The following is a 23238-nucleotide window of genomic DNA, read 5'->3' on the forward strand; positions in this document are numbered from 1 at the left end:
TGGAGGTTGGCTGCACAGAGCACTGTCCTGTCCTGAACCTATTTAGCAAAGACTGTCATTCAACAGATGGGTCTTGTCACAAGGAACTTGTTAGTGATTTCCTGTGTTTCCCATTCTTCGATCCAGAGGATGTCTGCTGATAGATCTTGCTCAAGAAGGGTGCATATGGGGCGCTGAGATGGAAGGTGGGCAGTAGGTGGGTTGAGCAAGTTATTGTGGAGTGGTAAGTGAGGTACCAGATTGTGGGTTTTCGTCAGTTGATGATGTGTGGCAGAGTGATGTTTGCAAGGACAGGAAGCCAGGGCAGGGATGTTGAGCAGAGAGTTCCAGTTATGATGTGCTTTATTGCATTTAACTGAGCACCTGCAGGATGTGTTTGTGATGACCTTTGACAGACAGGTGCACTGTACTCTGCTGCAAAGTATGAGAGGGCTGTTGGATAGTTGGGGCAGCAGCACCCCATGTAAATCCAGCAAGTTTGGTTAGTAGGTTGCTCCTGGTTTTGACCTTTGCTGCTGTTTACCTCAGATGCTCCCAGAAGGACAGTCCTATCTAGAGTCACTCCCAGGTATGTTGAGTTGGGATCATGCTTTTGTCTCAAGCCTGAGAAAAGGAATAAAAGAAAACTTACCTTTTTAAAAAACAAAGTTAGGGCCCTCGGAGACTGGGAACTTCAAGAGCCAGTAGGCTGTAGTGGTTTCTGCGATACCCTGGGCCTGGAATGGCCGCACATGTGCAGATCGTTCTTTTTTCTGAACTTCAGTGGTTCTGAGCCAGAGGATGGCTGCACATGAGCGGCTGATCAGGATTCACGCCTTCAAACCAGTAAACGGCCCTGTGCACATGCGCAGTTGGCACTTTTTCCGTTTTTTTTAATTTAAAGGGAACCCTGCACCTGCACAGAGAAACAAAAGTGAAAGAAAGAGAGTTATAAGGAGGATGGGGCGACCCAGAAGAGAAATGCCATTCTCCAGAGAGGCACCAAGGAGACAGGATGGGAACTGCAGAGAGCAGATTTCCCAGAAGAACAGAAAAAAGTCCCAGAAACCAGGGGGCAGGACAGAAGGTCCCAGGAAGACCATGAAGTCAAGGGCAAAGAACAGGAATCTGCATAAGGCCCTGTTCAGTGAAGTTAAAGTCAGGAGCAGAGGACAAGGCTCCAAATTAAAGAGGGAAAGCTGTGGGGAGCCAAAATCAAGGCAAATTTGGCTTGCAAGAAGCCAAAAGATCCGAGGAGACAGCCAAAACTTGATGACTCCTTACTACAGGCCTGTGAAGCAGTGATGTTCTGTTGGCAGATTATCTGAGAGAGAGTATGTGGAAGGCAAAGCTTGAATGCACATGGCAATCCAGGGGAAAGGAACATCAGGAGTAGAGGTTGAAACCCTGGAGGTGGATCCTTGCAGTCGATGACCAAGTGAAAGCGTTGTTTGGGAGAACATTTCAAAGTGAGTTCTTCAAGAGTTGAGATTAGAAACTTTTGGTAAAAAGACGGAGTTCTTTGAGACTGGTTGGCTCACGTTGTGACGAGAGTCTGAGGGGAGTTGATGATAGATCCATAGCATCTGTTTGGCGTGGCGTCTGTCACTTGATCTTGGTGTGTGTGTCTGACCACAGGCCGCCTATTGTTTTACATATTGTGAACGTTAGAGGATAGGCTTTTTGTAACTTGTGTTATTTTTAAGAATCTGTATATATCTGTAAAGGTATAGTTGTGGGTCAAGTTCATAATATAGTGTAATATAGTTCATCTTTTTCTTGTTTAATCAGTGTTTTATTCCTTTGCTAAAAGTACATCACAGACTCTGTTCAGTAACCACTCTCCACGTTTCTAAAGAAAAAACAGAAGTTAGAATCTATCAATCCAAGTTCCACCCAGGGATCTGACTGGTCCAGTAGTAACCTCAGCTGGGATCACAACACCATCCATGTACATATGCAATTCCTTTTTAGCATGAGTTAGGAGCAGGAGTAGGCCACTAGGCCCTTCAAGCCTGCACCGTCATTCAATAAGATCAGGGCTCACCTGATTGTAACCTCCAGTCCACGTTCCTGTCTACCCCCAATAACATTTCACTCCCTTGCTTATCAAGAATCTTTCTACCTCTGCCTTAAAAATATTCAAATACTCTGCCTCCACTGTCTTTTGAGGAAGAGAGTTCCAAAGACTCATGACTCTGCGAGAAAAGAATTCTCCTCACCCCTGTCTTAAATGGTGACCCCTTATTTTCAATCAGTGATCCCTAGTTCTAGATTCTCCCACAAGACTAAACATCCTTTCTGTCAAGTCCCTCAGGATCTTATATGTTTCAGTCAAGTTGCCTCTTACTCTTCTAAACTCCAGCGGATGCAAGCCCAACCTGCCCAGACGTTCCTCATAAGACTACCCGCCCATTTCAAGTATTAGTCTAGAATTTTCTCTGAACTGCTTCCAATACATTTACACCTTTCCTTAAATATGAAGACCAATACTGTACACTACTCCAGATGTGGCCTCAACAATGTTCTGTGTAACTGAAGCATAACCGCTGTACTTTTATATTCAATTCCTCTCGCAGTAAACGATAACATTCTATTAACTTTCATACTTACCTGCTGTACCTGCATATTAAACTTTTGCGATTCATGCACTAAACACCCAGATCTCTCTGCATCTCAGAGCTCTGCAATCTCTCATCATTTAGATAATCTGCTTTTTTATTCTTTCTGCCAAAATGGACAATTTCGCACCTTCCCACATTATACTCCATCTGCCTGATCTTTGCCCACTCACCTAACCTACCTGTATCCTTTATCCTTTATATCTATATCCTTTTGTGGCTTCCTTATGTCCTCTTCACAACTTACTTTCCAAACTATCTTTGTGTCATCAGCAAATTTAAGAACCGTTCCTTCAGCCCCTTCATCCGATCATTTATATAAATTGTAAAGAGTAGAGGCTCCAGCACTAATCCACTCGTTACATCTTACCAACCAGAAAATGACCCATTTATGCCTACTCTCTGTTTCATGTTAGCTAAGCAATCTTCTATCCATACCAATATGTTGCCCCCTACCCTATGAGTTTTTACTTTCAGCAATAATATGCTGATAGCGTAAGATGTGGGGAGGTGGTGGCATAGTGGTATTATCACTTGGCTAGTATTGCAGAGACCCAGGGTGTAATTCTCTGGGGACCTGGGTTCGAATCCCACCATGGCAGATGGTAAAATTTGAATCCAATAAAAATCTGGAACTAAAAGCCTGATGATGACCACGAAACCATTGCCAATTGTCGTAAACACCCACCTGGTTCACTGATGAGACCGTCCTCACCTGGCCTACATGTGACTCCAGACCCACAGCAATGTGGTTGACATTTAGGGATGAGCAATAAATGCTCGTCGACACCCACATCCCATGAACAAATTTTTTAAAATGTAGGAGAGGCTTGTGGAGCTTAACACCAGCATTGACCTATTGGGTTGAATGATCTGTTTCTGTGCTGTAAAATGCTTTATATTCTATACAATGGTGTGTGGGAATATCCAACTGTGGGGCAATTTATCTTCATCTTTGCATCCTGTTTTTTGTTTTTGATTAGACTGGTGAATCCTGTAACTGTAAACGGTTTGTCCAGAAACAATATTTTCTGCTTTGCTTTCCAATAGGCCCTTACACTATTGTCACCTTCCCTTTCCTCTTTGCTGTGATGTTTGGAGACTTTGGACACGGTTTGATCATGTCCCTGTTTGCACTGTGGATGGTGCTTTCTGAAAACAACCCGAAACTAAAGCGCACGAGAAATGAGGTGAGACTGAGGGGGCTGCAGGTTAATGAAGCACACGTTGCTGAAGGTTGAGTTAGATCAAAAAACCCCAACAATGTCAGATATTTAAAGACTTGCCTGAATAGTGTCAGAGAGAATCTTGCTGATCTGTTGCTTGGTAGAATATCTCTTTCTTTCCCACCATCTCATCCCCAACTTTTGATATAGTTACAGTGATGCAGAATTCCTCAAGAAACAGAGACTAAAGTGAGTTTGTTACTAAGCATGACTGATCACTAATTTCTTGTTCCTATTGCTAACAGATCTGGAACACCTTTTTTGATGGCCGTTATATCATCCTGATGATGGGAATATTTTCCTTGTACACTGGTCTTATCTACAATGACTGCTTTTCAAAGTCCTTGAATATATTTGGGTCTGGGTGGAGTGTCAAAAGTATGTATGACAGCCACAGTTGGAAGTAAGTAGCTGGGTCCACTAACTTCTAGTTATAAACTAGTAAGTATGCTTCCTAATAACGTGTATAAGGGCAGTCGGGTAGAATGGCCATTAGACAATGGGCTCCACAAAATTCTGTCTATTCCAGCCTTGAATATATTCAACGATGGAGCATTCACAATCCTCTGGGGTGGGGAATTCCAAAGATTCACAACTCTTTGAATGTAGAAATTTCTCCTGATCTCTGTCCTAAATGATCATCCCCTTATCTTGAAACTAAGCCCTCTTGTTTTAGATTCCCCAGCCAGGGGAAATGACCTCTCAATATCTACCCTATGAAACCCCTTCATAATCTTGTATGTTTCAATTAGATCACTTCTTATTCATGTAAAACTCCAGACAATATTTCAGTTTACTCGGTTTCTCAACTTAGGGACCATTCTAATGAACCAATTGGGACCGCTGGAGGGGGTAGCTGTGCAGGCTGTGACCAGGGGTGCATGGAGTGGGCAAACCAGCTGGTGCAATATTTGGCTTATTATCAAGGCGCAGATTGTGTCTTGTTTCTTGCGCTTACCGGAGGTGTCAGCTGTGGCGGAGGTGTCAGCTGTGGCTCAGTTCATAGCACCCTCGCCTTTGAATCAGAAGGTTGTGGGTTCATGTCCCACTCCCGGAAACCAAGAACTGTGAATGTACTCAAAAGAGTTACAATCTGTGACTGTTGATAACTCGAAAGAGTTACAAACCTGTATTTACACAATCAGAGATCTGTTACTGGGCAGTATGTGAATAAATATCAGATGTGTGACTGATTTGTATGAGCAGTTATATAGCAAAACAATCAAATTATAATCTGTAAATCGAGCAGTCAGATGGGTTCTCTTAGTCTGTACAGTTTAGCCATGCTTTAGAAATTAATTTGCCTCATTAAAATCTTGTGTAAAAATGTAAATGGTGATGTTTAAACTTCAGAGTGGATCAAAATTCTGTCAGAGTTCCAGATTTTCTGAGTGTTTTTTTTCTTTAGGCCGAATGATGTTAGGCATAATCAGTACCTAACTCTGGATCCCAATGTAACTGGTGTTTTCAGAGGGCCATATCCATTTGGTATCGATCCGGTGAGTGTTCATGTTGTAAATTGTGTTGTCGTAGAATGAAACAGCGCACAAAGAGGCCATTCAGCCCATCACAGCTATACTGGCTCTGTGATAGAGCTATCCAATCCGTTCCGTTCCCCTGCTCTTTCCTCACAGCCCTGAAAGTTTTTCCTTTTCAAATATTTATTCAATTTTCAAGTTATTATGAACATACAAATATACTAATTAGGAGCAGGAGTAGGCCATCCAGCCCTTCAAGCCTGCTCCACCATTCAGTAAGGTCATGATTGATCTTATTGTGGCCTCAACTCCATATTCCATTTAACTCCAATAACCTTTGACTCCCTTGTTAGCCAAGAATCTATCTACCTATGCTTTAAAAATATTATTTCATCACACCTCCACTGCTGTGTGGGGAAATGAGTTCCACAGATTCACGATCCTCTGAGAAAAAAATATATTTTCAACTCCATCTTAAATGGGAGAGCCCTTATTTTTAAACTGTGTTCCCTGATTCTAGCCTCTCCCACAAGGGGAAACATCCTTTCAGCATCCGCTCTGTCAAGTCCCTCAGAACCTTATAAGTTTCAATATGATCGCCTCATTCTTCCAAACTCCAATGGATACAGCCTGTCCAACCTTTCCTCATAAGATAAACCCCCAACCCAGGTATCAGCCAAGTGAACCTTCTCTCAACTGCTTCTAATGCATTTATATCAGTTCTTAAATAAGGAGACCAAGCTTGTGAAGGGAATTGAATATAAAAGTAGGCAGGCTATGCTTCAATTATACAGGACATTGGTGAGACCACATCTGGAGTACTGTTTACAGTATCGGTCTCCTTATTTAAAGATGGATGTAAATACTTTGGAAGCAGTTCAGAGAAGGTTTACTAGACTAATACCTGGAATGGGGAGGTTGTCTTATGAGGAAAGGTTGGACAGGCTAGGCTTGTATCCCCAGAGTTTAGAAGAGTAAGGGGCAACTTGATTGAAACATACAAGATCCTGAGGAGTCTTGACAGGGTGGATATGGAGAGGATGTATCCTCTTGGGAGAGGATCTAGAACTAGAGGTCTTTGTTTAAAAATAAGGGGTCACCCATTTAACACAGATGAGGAGAATTTTTTTCTCTGAGAGGCTTGTCAGTCTTTAGAGCTCTCTCCCTCAAAGGCAGTAGAAGCAGAGTTTGAATATTTTTAAGCAGAGGTAGATAGATTCTTGATAAGCAAGGGAATGAAAGGTTATCAGGGGTAGGAGTTGAGGTTATATTCGGATCAGCCATGATGTTGTTGAATGGTGGAGCAGGCTCAAGGGGCCGAGTGGCCTACTCCTGCTCCTAATTCACATGTTCATATATATGTTCGAATATGTTATCCCCTACACCACAAGCTCTTATTTTGCCTAGTAACATTTGATGTTAGACCTTGTCAAATGCCTTCTGGAAAGCTAAGTACAGCACATCCACTTTATCCACCTTGCTTGTTACTTCCTCAAGGTGCTCCACTAAAGTAGTCAAACATGATTTCCCTTTCACAAAACCATGTTGACTCTGCCTGATTGCATTGAGATTTTCTAAGTGCCCTGCTATATCCTTTTTAATAATTAATTCCAGCAATTTCCCTATGACAGATGTTAAGCTAACTAGCCTGTAGTTTCCTGCTTTGGGTCTCCCTCCTTTCTCGAACAGAGGAGTCACATTCACTATTTGCCAATCTGATGGGATCTTTCCAGAATCTGGGAAATTTTGGGGAAAATTAAAACCAATGCATCTACTATCTCATCAGCCACTTCTTTTAAGACTCTAGGATGAAGACCATCAGGACCTAGGGACCTGCCAGCTTTTAGTTCTAATAATTTTTTTAGTACCCTTTCCCTGGTGATTGTAATTGTTTTAAGTTTCTCCCTCTCTTAGCTCCTGATGCACAATTATTTCTGAGATGTTATTTGTGTCTTCTACAATGAAGACAGACGCAAATTATCTGTTCGACTCTACTGACATTTCCTTATTTTCCATTATTAGTTCCCCATTCTCACTCTCTAGAGGACAAACGCTCACTTAGCTTTTTTTCCCTTTTTAAATATCTTTAGAAACTCTTGCTACCTGTTTTTACATTTCTAGCTAGCTTTCCCTTGTACTCTAATTTCTCCCTCATTATTATTTTTGTCATTCTTTGCTGTTCTTTATATTCTGTCCAATCGTCTAACCTGCCACTCATCTTTGCAGAATTATACACTTTTCTTTCAATTTGGTGCCACTTTAACTTCCTTAGTTAGCCATGAATGGTGTGACCTTCCCTTGAAATATATATTTTTCTGATTATTCTGAAATATCTTCTTAAATGTCTGCCACAGTATCTCTTCTGACCTATCACTTAACCTAATTTCCCAGTTCGCTTTAGCCAGCTTTGTCTTCATGCCCTCATAATTGCCCTTGTTTAAGTTTAAAATGCTAGTCTTAGATCCACTCCTCTCTTCCTCAAACTGAATGCGAAATTCAGATCCACTCCTCTCTTCCTCAAACTGAATGTGAAATTCAGTCATGTTATGATCACTGCTACCCAGGGGACTCTTCACTATGAGGTCATTAATTAATCCTGTCTAATTGCACATTACCAGATCTAGTATAGCCTGCTGTCTGCTTGGTGCTAGAACATGTTGCTCCAAGAAACTGCCCCAAAAACACTCAAGTTCATCATCCAGGCTATCTTTGCCAATCCGATTTGCCCAATCTATATGTAGATTAAAATCACCCATGATTATCGCCGTACCTTTCTCACAAGTCCCCATTATTTCTCCCTGTTTACCTCATCCTACAGTGTTATTAATTTTAGGAGGCCAAATATCACACCCACAAGTGACTTACCTTTAATATTTCTCATCTCTACCCAAACTGATTCTACACCTTGATCTCCAGAACTAAGGCCATCTCTCTCTATTGTACCAATAATTAACAGAGCTACCCCTCCATCTTTTCTTAGCTCCCTGTCCTTCCCAAAGGGTATATGACATTGAATGTTCGGGTCCCAGTCTTTATCACCTTGCAGCCATGTCTCTGTAATGGCTATCAGATCATTCATATTTATTTCTGTTTGTGCTGTCAGTTCATCTGTTTTGTTATGAATGCTATGTGCATTCAGATACAGAGCCTTTAGTTATGTCTTTTTGCTATTTTTGTAACCTCTAGCCTTATCTGCTGGTGCACTCTTAGGTTTGTACACTCTGCCCCTTCCTATCATGTTGTGATCATCAATTCACTTATTCCTAAATTGCTCTCTTGCCTTGTCTTCTCTGTTTAATCTATTGCACCTACCCAAACTTGATCTCTCGTCCCCACTATTTAGTTTAAAGCCCTCCCTACCACCCTAGTTATATGACTTGCCAGCTTCCACTGTCCTTTGAGACACTGAATTCAAGATCAGCTAACTCAATGGGGAAAAATGTTTTCCCGGTCTGCCCTTTGGTTCTTTTGTCAAATACTTCAAATCTGTGTTGTTTGGTTAGTAGCCTTCTGAGAGTGAAAACAGAGCATGAAGACTTCTATCAAATCTTCCTTAATCACCTTCACTGCTCTGAGGAAAACATTCCCAGCTTCTTTTAAGTATTTTATCCCTGGTGCTATATCTTGGTATATAACTTTAAACAAACTGAAAACTGGATTTGTATAACTTTTGTGTTTTGTGTTTTAGATTTGGAATCTGGCAAGTAATCGCCTCAGTTTTTTGAATTCATTTAAAATGAAAATGTCAGTCATCCTTGGCATTACTCACATGACTTTTGGAGTCATTCTTGGAGTCTTCAATCACTTGTAAGTCCTTCTAGAGCTAACACCAAAACACCTGCTGTGAACTGCCTGTCTTCCTAGCCTTCTCAAAACCTCCATTGTCGAAGCAATTGTGACTAATGTACAGGTTTAAAGTTCACCATAAAATTCCAGGTCTGTGCTAGGTTCATGGACCTTTGCTCCTTAGACTGGGAGTGGTAAAGTCAGCTAGCTTGCCAAACAGAACTGCTGCCCAGTAATTTGTGCTGGGAATTTTACAGCACATGTCACTGCAGATTTGGCGGCGATGTTTTCAAATTCCTCCATGGCATCATCCCTCCCTATCTCTTTAACCTCCTCCAACTCCATAATCCTCTGAGATATTGGCGTTGTCAATTTTGGCCTCTTGACCATCCCTACTTTTAATCACTTCACCTCTGGTGGGTCCGAAGCTTTGGAATTCCCTCCCTAAAACCTCTGTCTCTCTTTTCTCTTTTAAAATGCTCCTTAAAACTGACCTCTTTGACTAAGCTTTTGGTCACCAGTCCTAATACCTCCTCTTATGGCTCAGTGTCCGATTTTGTCTGATAACGCTCCTGTGAAATGCTTTAAGGTATTTTACTTCATTCAAGATGCTATATAAATGCAAATTGTTAACGTGCAAAGAAGGAGCTGGTAAGAGTAGGAAAGTTGACAAAAAAGAATCTGTTAGTAAATTATACCAACGTGCAGGAAGTGTTTAAATCACATATGTGGGACCATGAAGGAGACAAATACCATCAAACCTGGGCTAGGTTAATAATGTAAACAATGCAGTAAAGATTCCCAGAGCTGTTATCTTGGGGTGAGGGAGAGTGGGGCGGCTGGAGTTATGCAGAGAGAGTTGAGAAGCTGGGGCTTTTTTCAGTCAAGGGGTGACCTGTGATCAGTCACTTTTGCTACTGAACTGATCAGTAATAACATGATGGATGATGCTGGGTTCTGAATGACTTCTGGGTTCAATGATCTAAATGTTTGAAGGCTGGTCCCAGGTGTGATTGGGTAGATTGGTGGTGGTCTGTGGTCCTGTGCTGTTAGCCGATAGTACTTGCCATTTTCCCAACACATTCAGAAAGAAGTGAACTTTCAGTGGTGTGTCTGTTATATAAAGTAATCGCAGTAAGATAACATGTATAAATAATGAGGTCCCTTGCTAGAAAATTAAGTTTTTTCCTAAGCTTCTGACGCAGCTATTTACAGTGTGCTGGTTAATTAATTTTATTTTCATTTTTGTACAAACTAGGCACTTTAAGAAGCAATTTAACATTTACCTGGTATTTATCCCTGAACTGCTCTTCATGATGTGCCTCTTCGGGTACCTTGTGTTTATGATCATTTATAAATGGTTGGCGTACTCTGCTGAAAACTCTGCTTTGGCTCCGAGTATCTTGATTCATTTTATAAACATGTTCGTCATGCAAAGGAGTGGAGATACTAAGCTTTACGCTGGGCAGGTAGGCATTTAGGATGCTCAGTAAGTTTGATGCATACTTTGTGAAATTGTGTATTGTTGTTTACTGATTTTAAAAACGAAAGGCAGATCTTCTTGTAGCAATCTCTTGTCATTTTTCTTCAGCAAGTTGGCTATTTTAATGGAAAAGGTCACATTCTCTGAAGACTATAGGAATAGGAGGAGGCCATTCAGCCCCTCGAGCCTGTTCTGCCATTCAATTAGATCTGGCAAAAATGCATCACCCTCCGATTTAAAACTAGCATTAGGGAACAGAGTTCCACATTTTCAGCATTCTTTTGTGTGAATAAGTGTTTCCAAACTTCTCTCCTTATTGGTTTGCCTCTGATTGTAAGGTTCTGTTGCTAGTCCTATGACCCTCCCACGAGCGGAATATGTTTTTCCCTCTCTCTACTACTTCAATGCCTTTCAGGTTTCTAAAATTCTCAATCAAACCACCCATTAACCTTTTATATTTCAGGGACTACAAGCCTGGTTTATTAAATTTCTCATAATCTAACCTTGGAGCTGTGGTAACATCCTGGTGAATCTGTGCTGCACTCCTTCCAAAGTCAATATAGCCCTTCTAAGGTGCAGTTCCCAGAACTGTACACAGTGCTGCAGATGTGGTGTAACAAGGGTTTTGAAGAGCTGAAGCAAAACTTCCTCCCCATTATATTCCAGCCCTCTAGTTACTAAGGTTCGCATCCCTTGAGCCTTTATGATTCTTGTTTTAACTAGCATATTTTAGTGATCTGTGTACATGGGCCCCTAAATCTTTAGTCCTCTACTGTTCCTAGCTTTTCACCATTTAAAAAACATACTCAGATCAATCCTTTTTTTGGTCCAAAGTAGAAGACCTCATAGTTTTCCTAATTTGCCGCCAGTGATGTTATAATTCTTGTGTTGCAGACTGTGAAAGGAGATTAGCTTTGATCTGGGTCTTACATTTCTGGGTCTTTACCCCGTATGTCCCTTGGAATCAGTAACAGAGCCTCTGCGCACTACAAACTGGAGCATGCCTTTAGCTGTCCAGTATCTGTGTAGGTGACGAGCCAGGGATTTAATTCTCGTTACCGAGCTTGGCATATTAGAGACATCACATGATCACCTCGCCTTCAGGAAACAGTAGAATAAGCACTTTTATTGTGGCTAGAGCTTCAAATTATGGAATACATTTATTTTCAAATAAGGAAGAAAATAGAGAAGATGATAAGATTGCTGTACAGTGATGGCTCATGTACTTTTGGAGAAAAACCTATATTTTATGTTGGGGTGATTGTCCCTTTGAGAACTAGGTTTGCCTGGAAGATGGTCACATGATCAATTACTGGAAGCAAGGTGTTTTGCCAGAAATCAAGTTGCCTTGGAGATTAAACAATAGAAAAAGGCTCATCAAGAAGTTCATTATAAGGGGCGGGGGGTAGATTGTGTATGTGGTTCTGTGTTCAAGCACTTTAGTTTTAGTTTAGAACTAGCTAGCTTTAAAGAGCCATCTCTTTCAAACAGGATTCAGTTAAAATTCTGTGCGCTGGCTGAAAGGGTTGTAAAAACCTTGATAACTGAAGGACTGTACTAACAGTGAGTTGGACTTCTTGGATTGCCAAGCTGAGAGCTCTCGATTCAAGGCCCCAGAGCTTAAAAAATATTAGAACCAGGAGAATTCTAACCCGAGGTGGCTACACTTAGCTGTTAGTAATACCTGTTCAATGTGGGATGGTTGGAGGGGATTTGAGGGGAAAACCTTGCCAGTAGTAAACAGAAGGCCCAAGAAATCTCAACCCTTAAATGAATCTTTGAAACAGCACTTGACCAAGCGGTTAATCTTCCAATTTTTAATAGGTATCTGACATGGGTTTTGGGGGTTGTAAGTCAAATGGGTGTAGAAAGAAATTTGAGTTATGCTGATCAGTTTAGAGAATAAGTAACCCTTTCATTGTTACTGGTAATATATGTAATTTAACTAACTATTGGAGATAGATTGTAGTTATTAGTATTCATATTCTTTGATTTTTGCATAGTAAAATTCTTTTGTTTTCTATTTGTTATGAAATGACAAGTGATAATTGCTGGGCTGACCATATCCCAAAGGGAAACTTGGTCTAGCTATCATAATAATTTGCAATTTGTACTTATATTACGAGAAGGTATGTGTACTGAAGTGAGAAGTAAGGATTGCACTATGACTTTTAGAGATTTTAAATATTAGATTAAAACATTTATTAACAAAAGAAAAGAAAACTTGAACCCACAGGACTACAGTTACACAGTTAAATTTAATCTTACAACATTTCCCAAAAGATTTCTACTTAGCTCGACTCGCAAATAAATACCCTTTTCCAGGCAACATTCTCTATAGATTCTTAATCTATAAAACATCTGGTAATATTACCACAAGGCACCCACTGTTGCTATAGGGGAGGTACCTCACAGGGCTTCTTTCTCCCCTTTACTCAACAATGGAAATCCAAGGCTCGTAACAAAACCTTGCATTCTGAAACAACCAGACACTTCTCTGGGGTGGCTCAAGGCTGCTCTCTTCACAGGTCTGACTTCTCACATGGCCGCACACCATACAGCTTTCAATCCTTTCTTAAATATGTTTTCTCCTCTTTCATATTTAAACCCATTGTTCTTAACTTTCTTCGGAAGTTACCTTTCCCAGAATATAAAAATTCTTTCGTGTTGTTTTTATGGCTACTACTTTTGGGGAAACATAAACTTGATAACTTTGCTTTATTCATTTATGCTGTTTGCCAGTTGTAAAACTTCCTTTTTTCTCTCTTTGAAATTCAACAGCTAAAAATTCAACTCCTTTATCTCCTATTCATGTTGTATTTACTTGTATCCTATTTTAGCTTGTCCATTTCTACTTCAAAATGCCTGTTTTACACCTATATCTTTGATGATTTAAAACTTGCAGTCTGTCTTCAGTTTAATTAAATCAGTCTATCACACACACAAATGTACACACAGCCCCCACAAGCCTGCCTAACAGTATCTCATAGTAATATTGGAAAAAGTTGTATTTTTGTTACATCTCTATCCTTATGGAAAGATGAACTCTCTAAAAGATGGTTTCATTTTCTCAACCTTTATCTATATACATAAAACTATTACGCTACCAGATACATGCATTAACATGAGAATATACACAAGTTCATTATATCAACAGAGGTCATTCAGTCCAATGTCCATGTTTCAAATGTCTAATTTCCTTTGAACTTTAAACTCTTGACAACGCATCTGCAATTAAATTTTCTCATCCAGCCACATGTATAATCTGCAAATTAAACAGTTGCACTGATAAAATCGCTCTGCACAGTCTAGCATTCTAGTTTCAAAATTTTTCCAGAAATTTTAAAGGATTGTGGTCTGTATAAATAATTGTTTCTGAAGAATTGCTTGCAACATAAACTTCGAAATGCTGCAATGCTAACACCAGACTGAGAGTCTCTTTTTTGATGATTGAATATCTTTTCTGATGTACATTTGGCTTCCATGAGACATATCTTATTGGCTTTTCCTGCTTCATCATCTTGTAACAACACAGCACCAACCCCCACATCACTTGCATCAATAGCCAACTTAAACTGCTTGGCATAATTAGGCACTGCCAAAACTGGTGTAGTAGTCAGTACAGTGGTATAAACTAATAAAATCCACTCATGCCTAGAAATCTCAAAACTTCCCATTTTGTTGTAGACACTGGAAAATTCACGATGGCTTTTACTTTCACATCTTGTGGAGCCGCCTGACCATGTCCAACAGTGTGGCCTAAATATGTAACTTGCATTTTCATAAATTCATTCTTAGCCAAGTTCACCACCAAATTAGCTTCTTGCAGTCGATCAAACAGTTCTTTTAGATGTTGTAAATGCTCCTCCTATCTTTGACTGAAAACTACCACTCACCATCCTGACTTGGAAATATATCGCCGTTCCTTCACTGTCGCTGGGTCACAATCCCTGAAACTTCCTCCCTATATCTACACCACACAGACTGCAGTGGTTCAAGAAGGCAGCTCACCACCATCTTCTCCAGGGCAATTAGGGATGAGTGATAAATGCTGGCCCAGCCAGCGACACCCGCATCCTTTGAATGAATAAAAATAAAACTCTCTCAGTACTGACCTTCTGACCGTGCGGCATTCCCTCAGTACTGACCTTCCAACAGTGCAGTGCTTCCTCAGTACTGACCCTCCGATAGGAGGGGGCAGCTCACCATCACCTTTAAGGCATGGGCAATAAATGCTGGCCCAGCCAGCGAAGCCCACATCCCATGAATGAATTTTTTTTTTTTAAAAAGTGCGGCTCTCCCTCAGTACTGACCTCCAGTAGTGCAGCGCCCCCTCCACGCTGACCCTCTGACAGTGCGGTGCTCCCTCAGTACTGACCCTCTGACAGTGCGGCACTCCCTCAGTACTGACCTCCAGTAGTACAGCGCTCCCTCCACGCTGACCCTCTGACAGTGCGGTGCTCCCTCAGTACTAACCTTTCGACAGTGCTGCACTCCCTCAGTACTGACCCTCTGACAGTGCGGCACTCCCTCAGTACTGACCCTCTGACAGTGCGGCACCCCCTCAGTACTGACCCTCTGACAGTGTGGCGCTCCCTCAGTACTGACTTCCAGTAGTACGGTGCTCCCTCCACGCTGACCCTCTGACAGTGCGGTGCTCCCTCAGTACTGACCCTCTGACAGTGGGGCGCTCCCTCAGTACTGACCCTTCGACAGTGCTGCGCTCCCTCAGTACTGACCCTCTGACAGCACGGTGCTCCCTCAGTACTGACCCTCTGACAGTGCGGCTCTCCCTCAGTACTGACCTCCAGTAGTACGGCACTCCCTCCACGCTGACCCTCTGACAGTGCGGTACTCCCTCAGTACTGACCCTCTGACAGTGCGGCTCTCCCTCAGTACTGACCCTCTGACAGTGCGGCTCTCCCTCAGTACTGACCCTCTGACAGTGCGGCGCTCCCTCAGTACTGACCCTCTGACAATTCGGCGCTCCCTCAGTACTGACCCTTCGACAGTGCGGTGCTCCCTTAGTACTGACCCTCTGACAGTGCGGCGCTCCCTCAGTACTGACTCTCTGACAGTGCAGCACTCCCTCAGTACTGACCCTCCGACAGTGCGGCACTCCCTCAGTACTGACCCTCTGACAGTGCGGCACTCCCTCAGCACTGACCCTCTGACAGTGCGGCGCTCCCTCAGTACTGACCCTCTGACAGTGTGGCGCTCCCTCAGTACTGACCCGCTGACAGTGGGGCGCTCCCTCAGTACTGACCCTCCGACAGTGCAGCACTCCCTCAGTACTGACCCTCTGACAGTGGGGCGCTCCCTCAGTACTGCACTGTTGTCAGTGTAGATTATGGGTTTGATTGATTGGAGTTGGGCTTGAACCCATGTCCTCTGACTCCGGTGAGAGGCTTAACATTTTGGAACATTCTTGTGAATTCGTTTTCCAACATGTTTCTGAGCTTTTGCATTTTCCTCTCTCGGAAATGTATTGATAATTCTGTCTCCCACTGCTGTTTATCACTTAATAAATGAACAAATGCACCTATTACAGCACGTTGTCATTTTTCAAATTGTTCGGAGTATGCTTCCTGTAATTGAGTACTTTACAAAAGTAAGAACTGAAGTTACTCAGAGTTGATTTATTTGTAAAAAAAAAGCATAAAAATAGACAATTGTATGTGTGATAAAATTCAGTGACAGAGATATTTTGAGACAGTTATGTTTTTGTAATGATACAAGCACTTAATAATTTGTATTCATTTACAAACAGAATGGAATCCAGATATTCCTGGTTGTGATTTCTCTATTATCTGTTCCTGTTTTGCTGTTTGGAAAACCAGGATATCTATACTGGAAGCACCACGGAGGAAAAAACTTTGGGACGTACAGAGTAGGTCTTTGAATCACTTCAGTCTTTGAGTAATCTGCCTACTTCCATCTTCATAACATCACATATCTCTATCCCTTCCTTATTTCATCTGCCGCTGAAATCCAGTACTCTCCCATACCCCACTCTCCAAAAACTTCAGTTCGTCCCAAATTCCTGTTGATCTAGATTGACTCCTGTGTCTTCAGTTATAATCATCCAAGTTTAATTCTCTTCATGGTGTTACCTCTCCCTATCTGTCTAACCTGCTGCCCTAAGAGCCCCCCCCCCCACCCCCCAGATGCTCTCCGTTCTGCTGATTCTGTCCTCCTATCGCTCTACCATTCCGCCCTCAGCTGTCTAAACCCACTTTCTAGAACTACCTCCCTGTGCCTCTCTGCCTTCACGCCCACTGTCTGAAGTCCCCCTGTCTATCCAAGCTGTTGGGTCAATGACCTAATATCTCTTCTTTTGGCTTGAAACCTATTTTTTGTTGTAGCTTTGTGATGGTTTTCTCTGTTAAATGGCACTATTAAAAATGCAATTTGTTGAATGTAAGATTGGGTATTGAGCCTGAAGTAGATGATGTATTTGATCATTTTGGTTCTCTGGTTGGATTACAATTATAGCCACTTGGCCCATCATATCATAGCCTGTGTTCGTTCTTCAACTGAAGCTATTGGAACAATGAAACTTCCTTCATTCCTGTTTTTCTTCTGAAAAAGAGTTGTGATTTTTAACCTCTTTAAGGATTTGCATTTTTAAACCAGAATGGTGGAATATTCATTGTTGAAATGTAAGCTTGTAACATGCCAAAAACCAACCTATGCAGCTTTTACATAAGAGCAGGAGGAGTCATATGGCCCCTTGAGCCTGTTTCAACATTCAATAAGATCGTGGCTAAGCTATCCCTGAACTCCATTTATACCGTTTCTCCGTATTCTTCATACCCTTACCTAACAAAAATCTTACTGACCTCAGTCTTTGACAATCAATTGCTCCCCCAGCATCTGCAACCCTTTTGGGGGAAGAGTTCCAGATTTCCGGTACCCTTTGTGTGAAAAAGATTTTCCTGATTTCCCTCCTAGTTTTAATTCGAAGATTGTACCCCGTGTCCTGGATTCCCCTGCCAGAGAAAATATTTTCCTTGTATTTGTCCCACTGAATCCTTTTGTTCTTTTTAGATGGTTGAGGAATGATCTAACTTAAGTGAATGCTTCTGAAAATTTAACCCTTTAATCCTCAGTATAATTTTGGTGAGTCTGCACTGCACCCATCTCCAAGGCCAATAGACTTGGTGCCCAAGAATGCAGTACTCTAGGTGGGACCTGACCAAGGTTCTGTGCAACTGAAGCATTCCTCCTCTTTTTGTATTGCATCCCTCCTTGAGATAAAGACCAACACTCTAGTAGCCTTTCTGTTTCCTTTATAAAACTGCTCATTGGATTTTAGTGAATTATCTGCGTGGATTCTCAAAAAAATCCAGTTGCTCTCCCACAGTTCTTGATTTTTTGCCATTAAGAAAATAATCCAATTTGTGTTCCATGGATTCAAAATGGATGACCTCTCACTGCCTTATGTTCAATTCCGTTTGCAATGGTTTTGTCCACTCACTTAATTTATCTGTCACTCTAACTTCCTACTCCCTCCCAAACAACTTATTATGCCTTATAACTTGGCATCGCTGTAACTTCCCCTTTCTTCATCCATCATTGATAAATCTGATGAAAAGCTGAGCATGGATCCTTCAGGAGCACCACTTGTCACATCCTGTCAATTAGAGCACGTTTCCTTTATCTCTCCTCTGTGTTTGTCACCTTCCAGTCCATGTTGCAAGGTCCACTGGCAGCTGGACCCAGTTATTAACTCATACAATAAGGGGACAGAATATTCAAATGCAAGGGTTTACATTCTGGCATGAGACAATGGAAAACTTTAAACAGTTTGAAAACTGTACTAATTCTCTTAGCTGTTTTTTTCAAATTGATTTGGTATTATAGAATCATAGAATGAGACAGCACAGGAGAAGGTCGTTTGGCCTGTTGTGCCTATACTAGCTATACTATTTCTTTGAAAGAGCTTCTCACTTAATCCTACTGTTCCTTCTCTTTCTGTGTTGCCCTATATATTGCTTCCCATCAAGTATTTATCTAATTTTCCTTTGGAAGTTACAGTTGAATCTGCCTCCACTGCCTATAAGACAGTGCATTCCAAATCACAATAGCTTACTGCATAAAAAATGTTTGCTCATGTTGCCTGTGGTTCTTTTGCCAATCACCTTAAATCTGTGTCCTCTGGTTACTGACCCTTCTCTTGGTGGAAACAATTTCTCCTTATTTACTCTACCAAAACCCCTCATGATTTTGAACAACTCATCAATTCTCCCCTTAACCTTCTCTTAAAGAAAACAATCCCAGCTTCTCCAGGGTCTCCACGTAACTAAAGTCCCGTATTCCTGTAACCATTCTATTAAAACTCCTCTGCACTGTCTCTAAGATTGTGACATCCTCCTTAGTATGAAATCTAAAATATGTATAGCTTACTTTGAATAAGCACTGAATTAATCATTGTTGTTTTATATTTAGAAAGGCTACACATTAGTCCGAAGAGGAAGTGAAGAGGAGATGTCACTACTGAGAGCTCATGAAATGGAGCAGGGAGATATACATTCAAGCCACACCAGCCAGACAGACGGAGCTGAGCAGGAAGTAAGACAGGAATTTGCTTTATGGTCAGTTATATGTAGAAGGAACATGTCTTGTTGAGGAGGCTGTACTTTGTGTGTTTCAATTATTTCTGCTTCAGTGTCACTCACATTTAAACAATAGAAATGGCTGCTCAAGCATATTTGATCATTAGTCAGAATGAGGTGTTCTGACCTTGCATCCAGTAGCATTGTGAGGTTGCTTTTTGGAATTTTAGCTGCACCTGTCCTTCAGAAAGACAATGATGCTTTAAGGATTCAAGGAAGATTAAAAATAATGTTGGGAGCTGGGCTTACAAGACAAAGAGAGTTTCATAGAAATAAACTTGGCATTGAGCAAAAGACTAAGATGGGAACAATCGAGTTGTTCTGCAGGTTGTTTAATTTAGACAGTGAGCATACACCAGATGAGCCAAAGTGAGACTTGAGCAGATCTGATTTTTCTGCAGTAAAACAGATATGTGGAATGGACGTGGACCCAACTCAGGGTCATGCTGTGTTACCTTGTTCCTTCATGAAAAGAGCTGAACAATCTTAAGAGAATTGAATATTGTGGGGATCACTGTAGAGTGAGACAATGAAGAAGGTAATGATTCCGTTACTGTTGGGAAGAGTTAATTTTGGTGGGGGGGGGGGGCGGTGTGTGTGCTCAGGTTTGAAGAATGGACCAGTGAAAGTTAGATGTGCAGGATTCTTGCTGGATTATGTTTCCAACTTGTATAACTTCACTGAAGCCCTTCGAAGATGATGGGCTAGAATGGGTTTAATTGACTGTTCAGCCCCTCCTTGTTTTGTGAGATTCCAGTAAGATGAATTAGTTTACGGTCTATTCTTAATTACATTCTTACCAACATGGAGTAGGCCACTTGGCCCCTTGAACCATTCGGTAAGATCATGACTGACCTGAACGTAACCTCATCGCCACTCCAGATAATCTTTCACCCCCTTGCTTATCAAGAATCTATCTACCTCTGCCTTAAAAAATAGTCAAAGACTCTGCTTCCACTGCCTTTTGAAGAAGTGAGTTCCAAAGACTCATGACCCTCTGAGAAAAAAATTCTCCTTATCTCTGTCTTAAATGAGCGACCCCTTATTTTTAAACAGTGACCCCTAGTTCTAGATTCTCCCACATGAGGAAACATCCTCTCCACATCTATGCTGTCAAGACCCTTATGTTCAATCTTATATTTCAATCAAGTCACCTCTTACTCTTTTAAACTCCAGGAGATACAAGCCTAACCTTTCCTCATAAGTCAAGCCGCCCATTCCAGGCATTAGACTAGTAAACCTTTTCCAACGCATTTACATCCTTCTTTAAATAAGGTGACCAATACTATACACAGTACTCAATTGGTCTCACCCTGTACAACTGAAGCATACCCTCCCTACTTTTGTATTCAATACCCCTTGCAATAAATGCTAACATTTTGTTGGTCTTCCTAATTACTTGCTGTCCCTGCATACTAACCTTTTGTGATTCATGCACTAGGAGACCCAGATGCCTCTGCATCTCAGAGCTCTGCAAGTTCTCACCGTTTAGCTAATATGCTTTTTTTTATTCTTCCTGCCAAAATGGATGATTTCACATATTCCCATATTATACTCCCATTTGCCAGATCTTTGCCCACTCACTTAACCTATCTATATCCCTTTGTAGCCTCCTTATGTCCTCTTCACAACTTACTTCCCTTACCTATCTTTGTGTCATCAGCAAATGTAGCTATCATATCTTCGGTCCCTTAGCCAATCGTTTATATAAATTGTAAAAAGTTGAGGCCCCAGCACTGATCCCTATGGCACACCACTCATTACATTTTGCCAACCAGAAAATGACCCATTTATGCGTACTCTCTGTTTCCTGTTAGCTAGCCAATATTCTATCTATGCCAATATGTTATCTTGCCTACCGTGAGCTTCTATTTTCCGCAATAACCTTTGATGCGACACCTTATCAAATTAATTGACTTTGAATTCAAGGTAATCAGGCAGAGTCAACACGGTTTTTTGAGTGGAAAATTATGTTTAACCAATTTATTGAAGTTCTTCGAAGAAGTAACATGTGCTGTAACAAATGTCTTTTGGAAATCTAGGGACAGTACATCCACTGGTTCCCCTTTGTCCACGGCATGTTACTACTTCAAAGAACTTCAATAAATTGGTTAAACATAATTTCCCACTCTCAAAACCATGTTGACTCTGCCTGATTACCTTGAATTCAAAGTCAATTAATTCAAATTACTGGATTTTTTGGTTTATTGCTAAAAGCTTTTAATCATCAGGAGTATACTTTCCCTCCCCCAAGTTGGAACATATCTCACTAAGATAAAAGCAAAATACTGTGGATGCTGTAAATCTGAAACAAAAACAGAAAATGCTGGAAAAGACTCAGCAGGTCTGGCAGCATCTGTGGAGAGAGAAACAGAGTTGACGTTTCGAGTCCATCTGACCCTTCTTCAGAGCTGAGCTGTGTCACTTCCTTCGAGCGACCGACCCACTCTTCCTCTCCAGTTGACTTGGTTCACACTCGAATCCGTGTAACAGCGGCAGGGACAGAGACACAAAGTACTCGCCAAAAATATGAGTTTGATATGGAAGTGACCCTTTGTTCTTTTTCTCCTAGTTCAATTTTGGTGATATTTTCATGCATCAAGCTATTCACACCATTGAATATTGCCTGGGCTGTGTGTCGAATACTGCTTCATACCTGAGGCTTTGGGCCCTCAGTCTGGCTCATGCTCGTAAGTAGATTATTTCTTTCTTTCTTAATAATACCAATGATTTTTAAATCCCACAGATTTCACCAGTGTTACTGTGGCCATCAATAAATCTTGTGCCCAAAGAGCATGATTATTCTATCAAAGTGTCAGAACTCTATGGACAATTATGTAAGGTTATATGCTGAGTTTGTTGATGGTTATACATCATGTTCAGTAATAAACATATAGCTTGTTAGTGGTTATATGATTATATATTAGTGGTTAATGATTATGCACTCTTAATTTGTGTTTTTTCCCTTGTTTTTAACAGAGCTTTCTGAGGTCCTGTGGGGGATGGTGCTGCACATGGGTCTTCATATGGATAACGATTATGGTTCTTTATTATTGTTCCCTGCCTTTGGCTTCTTTGCAGTTCTTACTGTAGCCATTTTACTGGTCATGGAGGGACTTTCAGCATTCCTGCACGCTCTCCGGTTGCATTGGTAAAGTTGTGTTGCAATATAGCCCCTGTATTATTTGCATTTTGCTTGACAGACTTTTAAGCTGAGATGGGTTTAGCAATGAAACAAATGAAAATATGCTGAAGGTTATCAGATACATAAAACTGCAACATTCCAATATAACTATAGCAAGAGTTGATGCCCTGAGCGTAACATTCTATGTGCAAGTGTGGTTTTTGATAAAAAGTGATCAGCACCGGAACAATGTTTAAACAGCCATCTTATTATAAAGGCTCATTGTAATAGAAAACCTCAAAGTAAAGCCTTCTGACTCTCCGTCCTTAAATTACCTGTTTCCTTTTCCACCTACTCCACAACCTTGTATTGTACCAACTTCCTCTTCTCTTGGCTATTTTGTCTCCTTCAATTCCTCTATTCCTTCCGGCACATAAAAGGGGCTGAGGCCTATCTCTTTGTCCCAGCCACCTACACTCCCGCTAAACATAATGAGGTGAACACTTGCCCTCTCTTGCCCACCCTTTGCTCTACTTCCTCTATCTCAACCACAGCCCCCACTCCATGCCTTGCAGTAAAGAAAATGGATCCTGGACATTCCCACCCCCCCCGAGAAGAAAATCAGCCCGAGCCCAGTGCCACTTTCCCCTTCTCATTACCCCCTTCCCACTCTTTTCTGTTCTCTTGCCTGCTCCCCATCTCTCCCATTCCATCTCTCCAGTCCTCTTTCATTTTCCTCCCTCCTTCCTATTTGACACTCAAGTCTAGGCTCAAGTAAACTTTTTATTTATTCTCTGGATGTGGGCACCTCTGGCAAGGTTGGCATTAAATGGCCCATTTAATTGCCAGGCCATTTCAGAGGACAGTTAATAATTAACCGTGCTGGGTGTGGGACTTTCCTCTTTTTAGGACACTGTTTAGAA

At 41.4% G+C, this 23238-nt stretch overlaps 2 protein-coding genes across 2 annotated transcripts in view; one reads left to right on the top strand and one right to left on the bottom strand.

Moving 5' to 3' along the window:
- eif2b1 (eukaryotic translation initiation factor 2B, subunit 1 alpha) overlaps positions 1-23238 on the bottom strand; it is a 1065098-nt gene that overhangs the window by 129988 nt on the left and 911872 nt on the right. The window lies entirely within an intron of this gene.
- Positions 1-23238, top strand: part of LOC144687955 (V-type proton ATPase 116 kDa subunit a 2-like) — a 59045-nt gene that overhangs the window by 34733 nt on the left and 1074 nt on the right. The window contains exons 11-19 of the mRNA XM_078554606.1: positions 3651-3790; positions 4072-4229; positions 5235-5325; positions 8993-9111; positions 10349-10559; positions 16344-16463; positions 19025-19147; positions 21764-21881; positions 22171-22342. Of these exons, the coding sequence (XP_078410732.1) occupies positions 3651-3790; positions 4072-4229; positions 5235-5325; positions 8993-9111; positions 10349-10559; positions 16344-16463; positions 19025-19147; positions 21764-21881; positions 22171-22342 (1252 nt within the window). The remainder of the gene's footprint in view (positions 1-3650; positions 3791-4071; positions 4230-5234; positions 5326-8992; positions 9112-10348; positions 10560-16343; positions 16464-19024; positions 19148-21763; positions 21882-22170; positions 22343-23238) is intronic.

Source organism: Cetorhinus maximus, chromosome 12 (genome assembly GCF_964194155.1).
Source record: "Cetorhinus maximus chromosome 12, sCetMax3.hap1.1, whole genome shotgun sequence".
NCBI classification, from domain to species: Eukaryota; Metazoa; Chordata; class Chondrichthyes; order Lamniformes; family Cetorhinidae; genus Cetorhinus; species Cetorhinus maximus.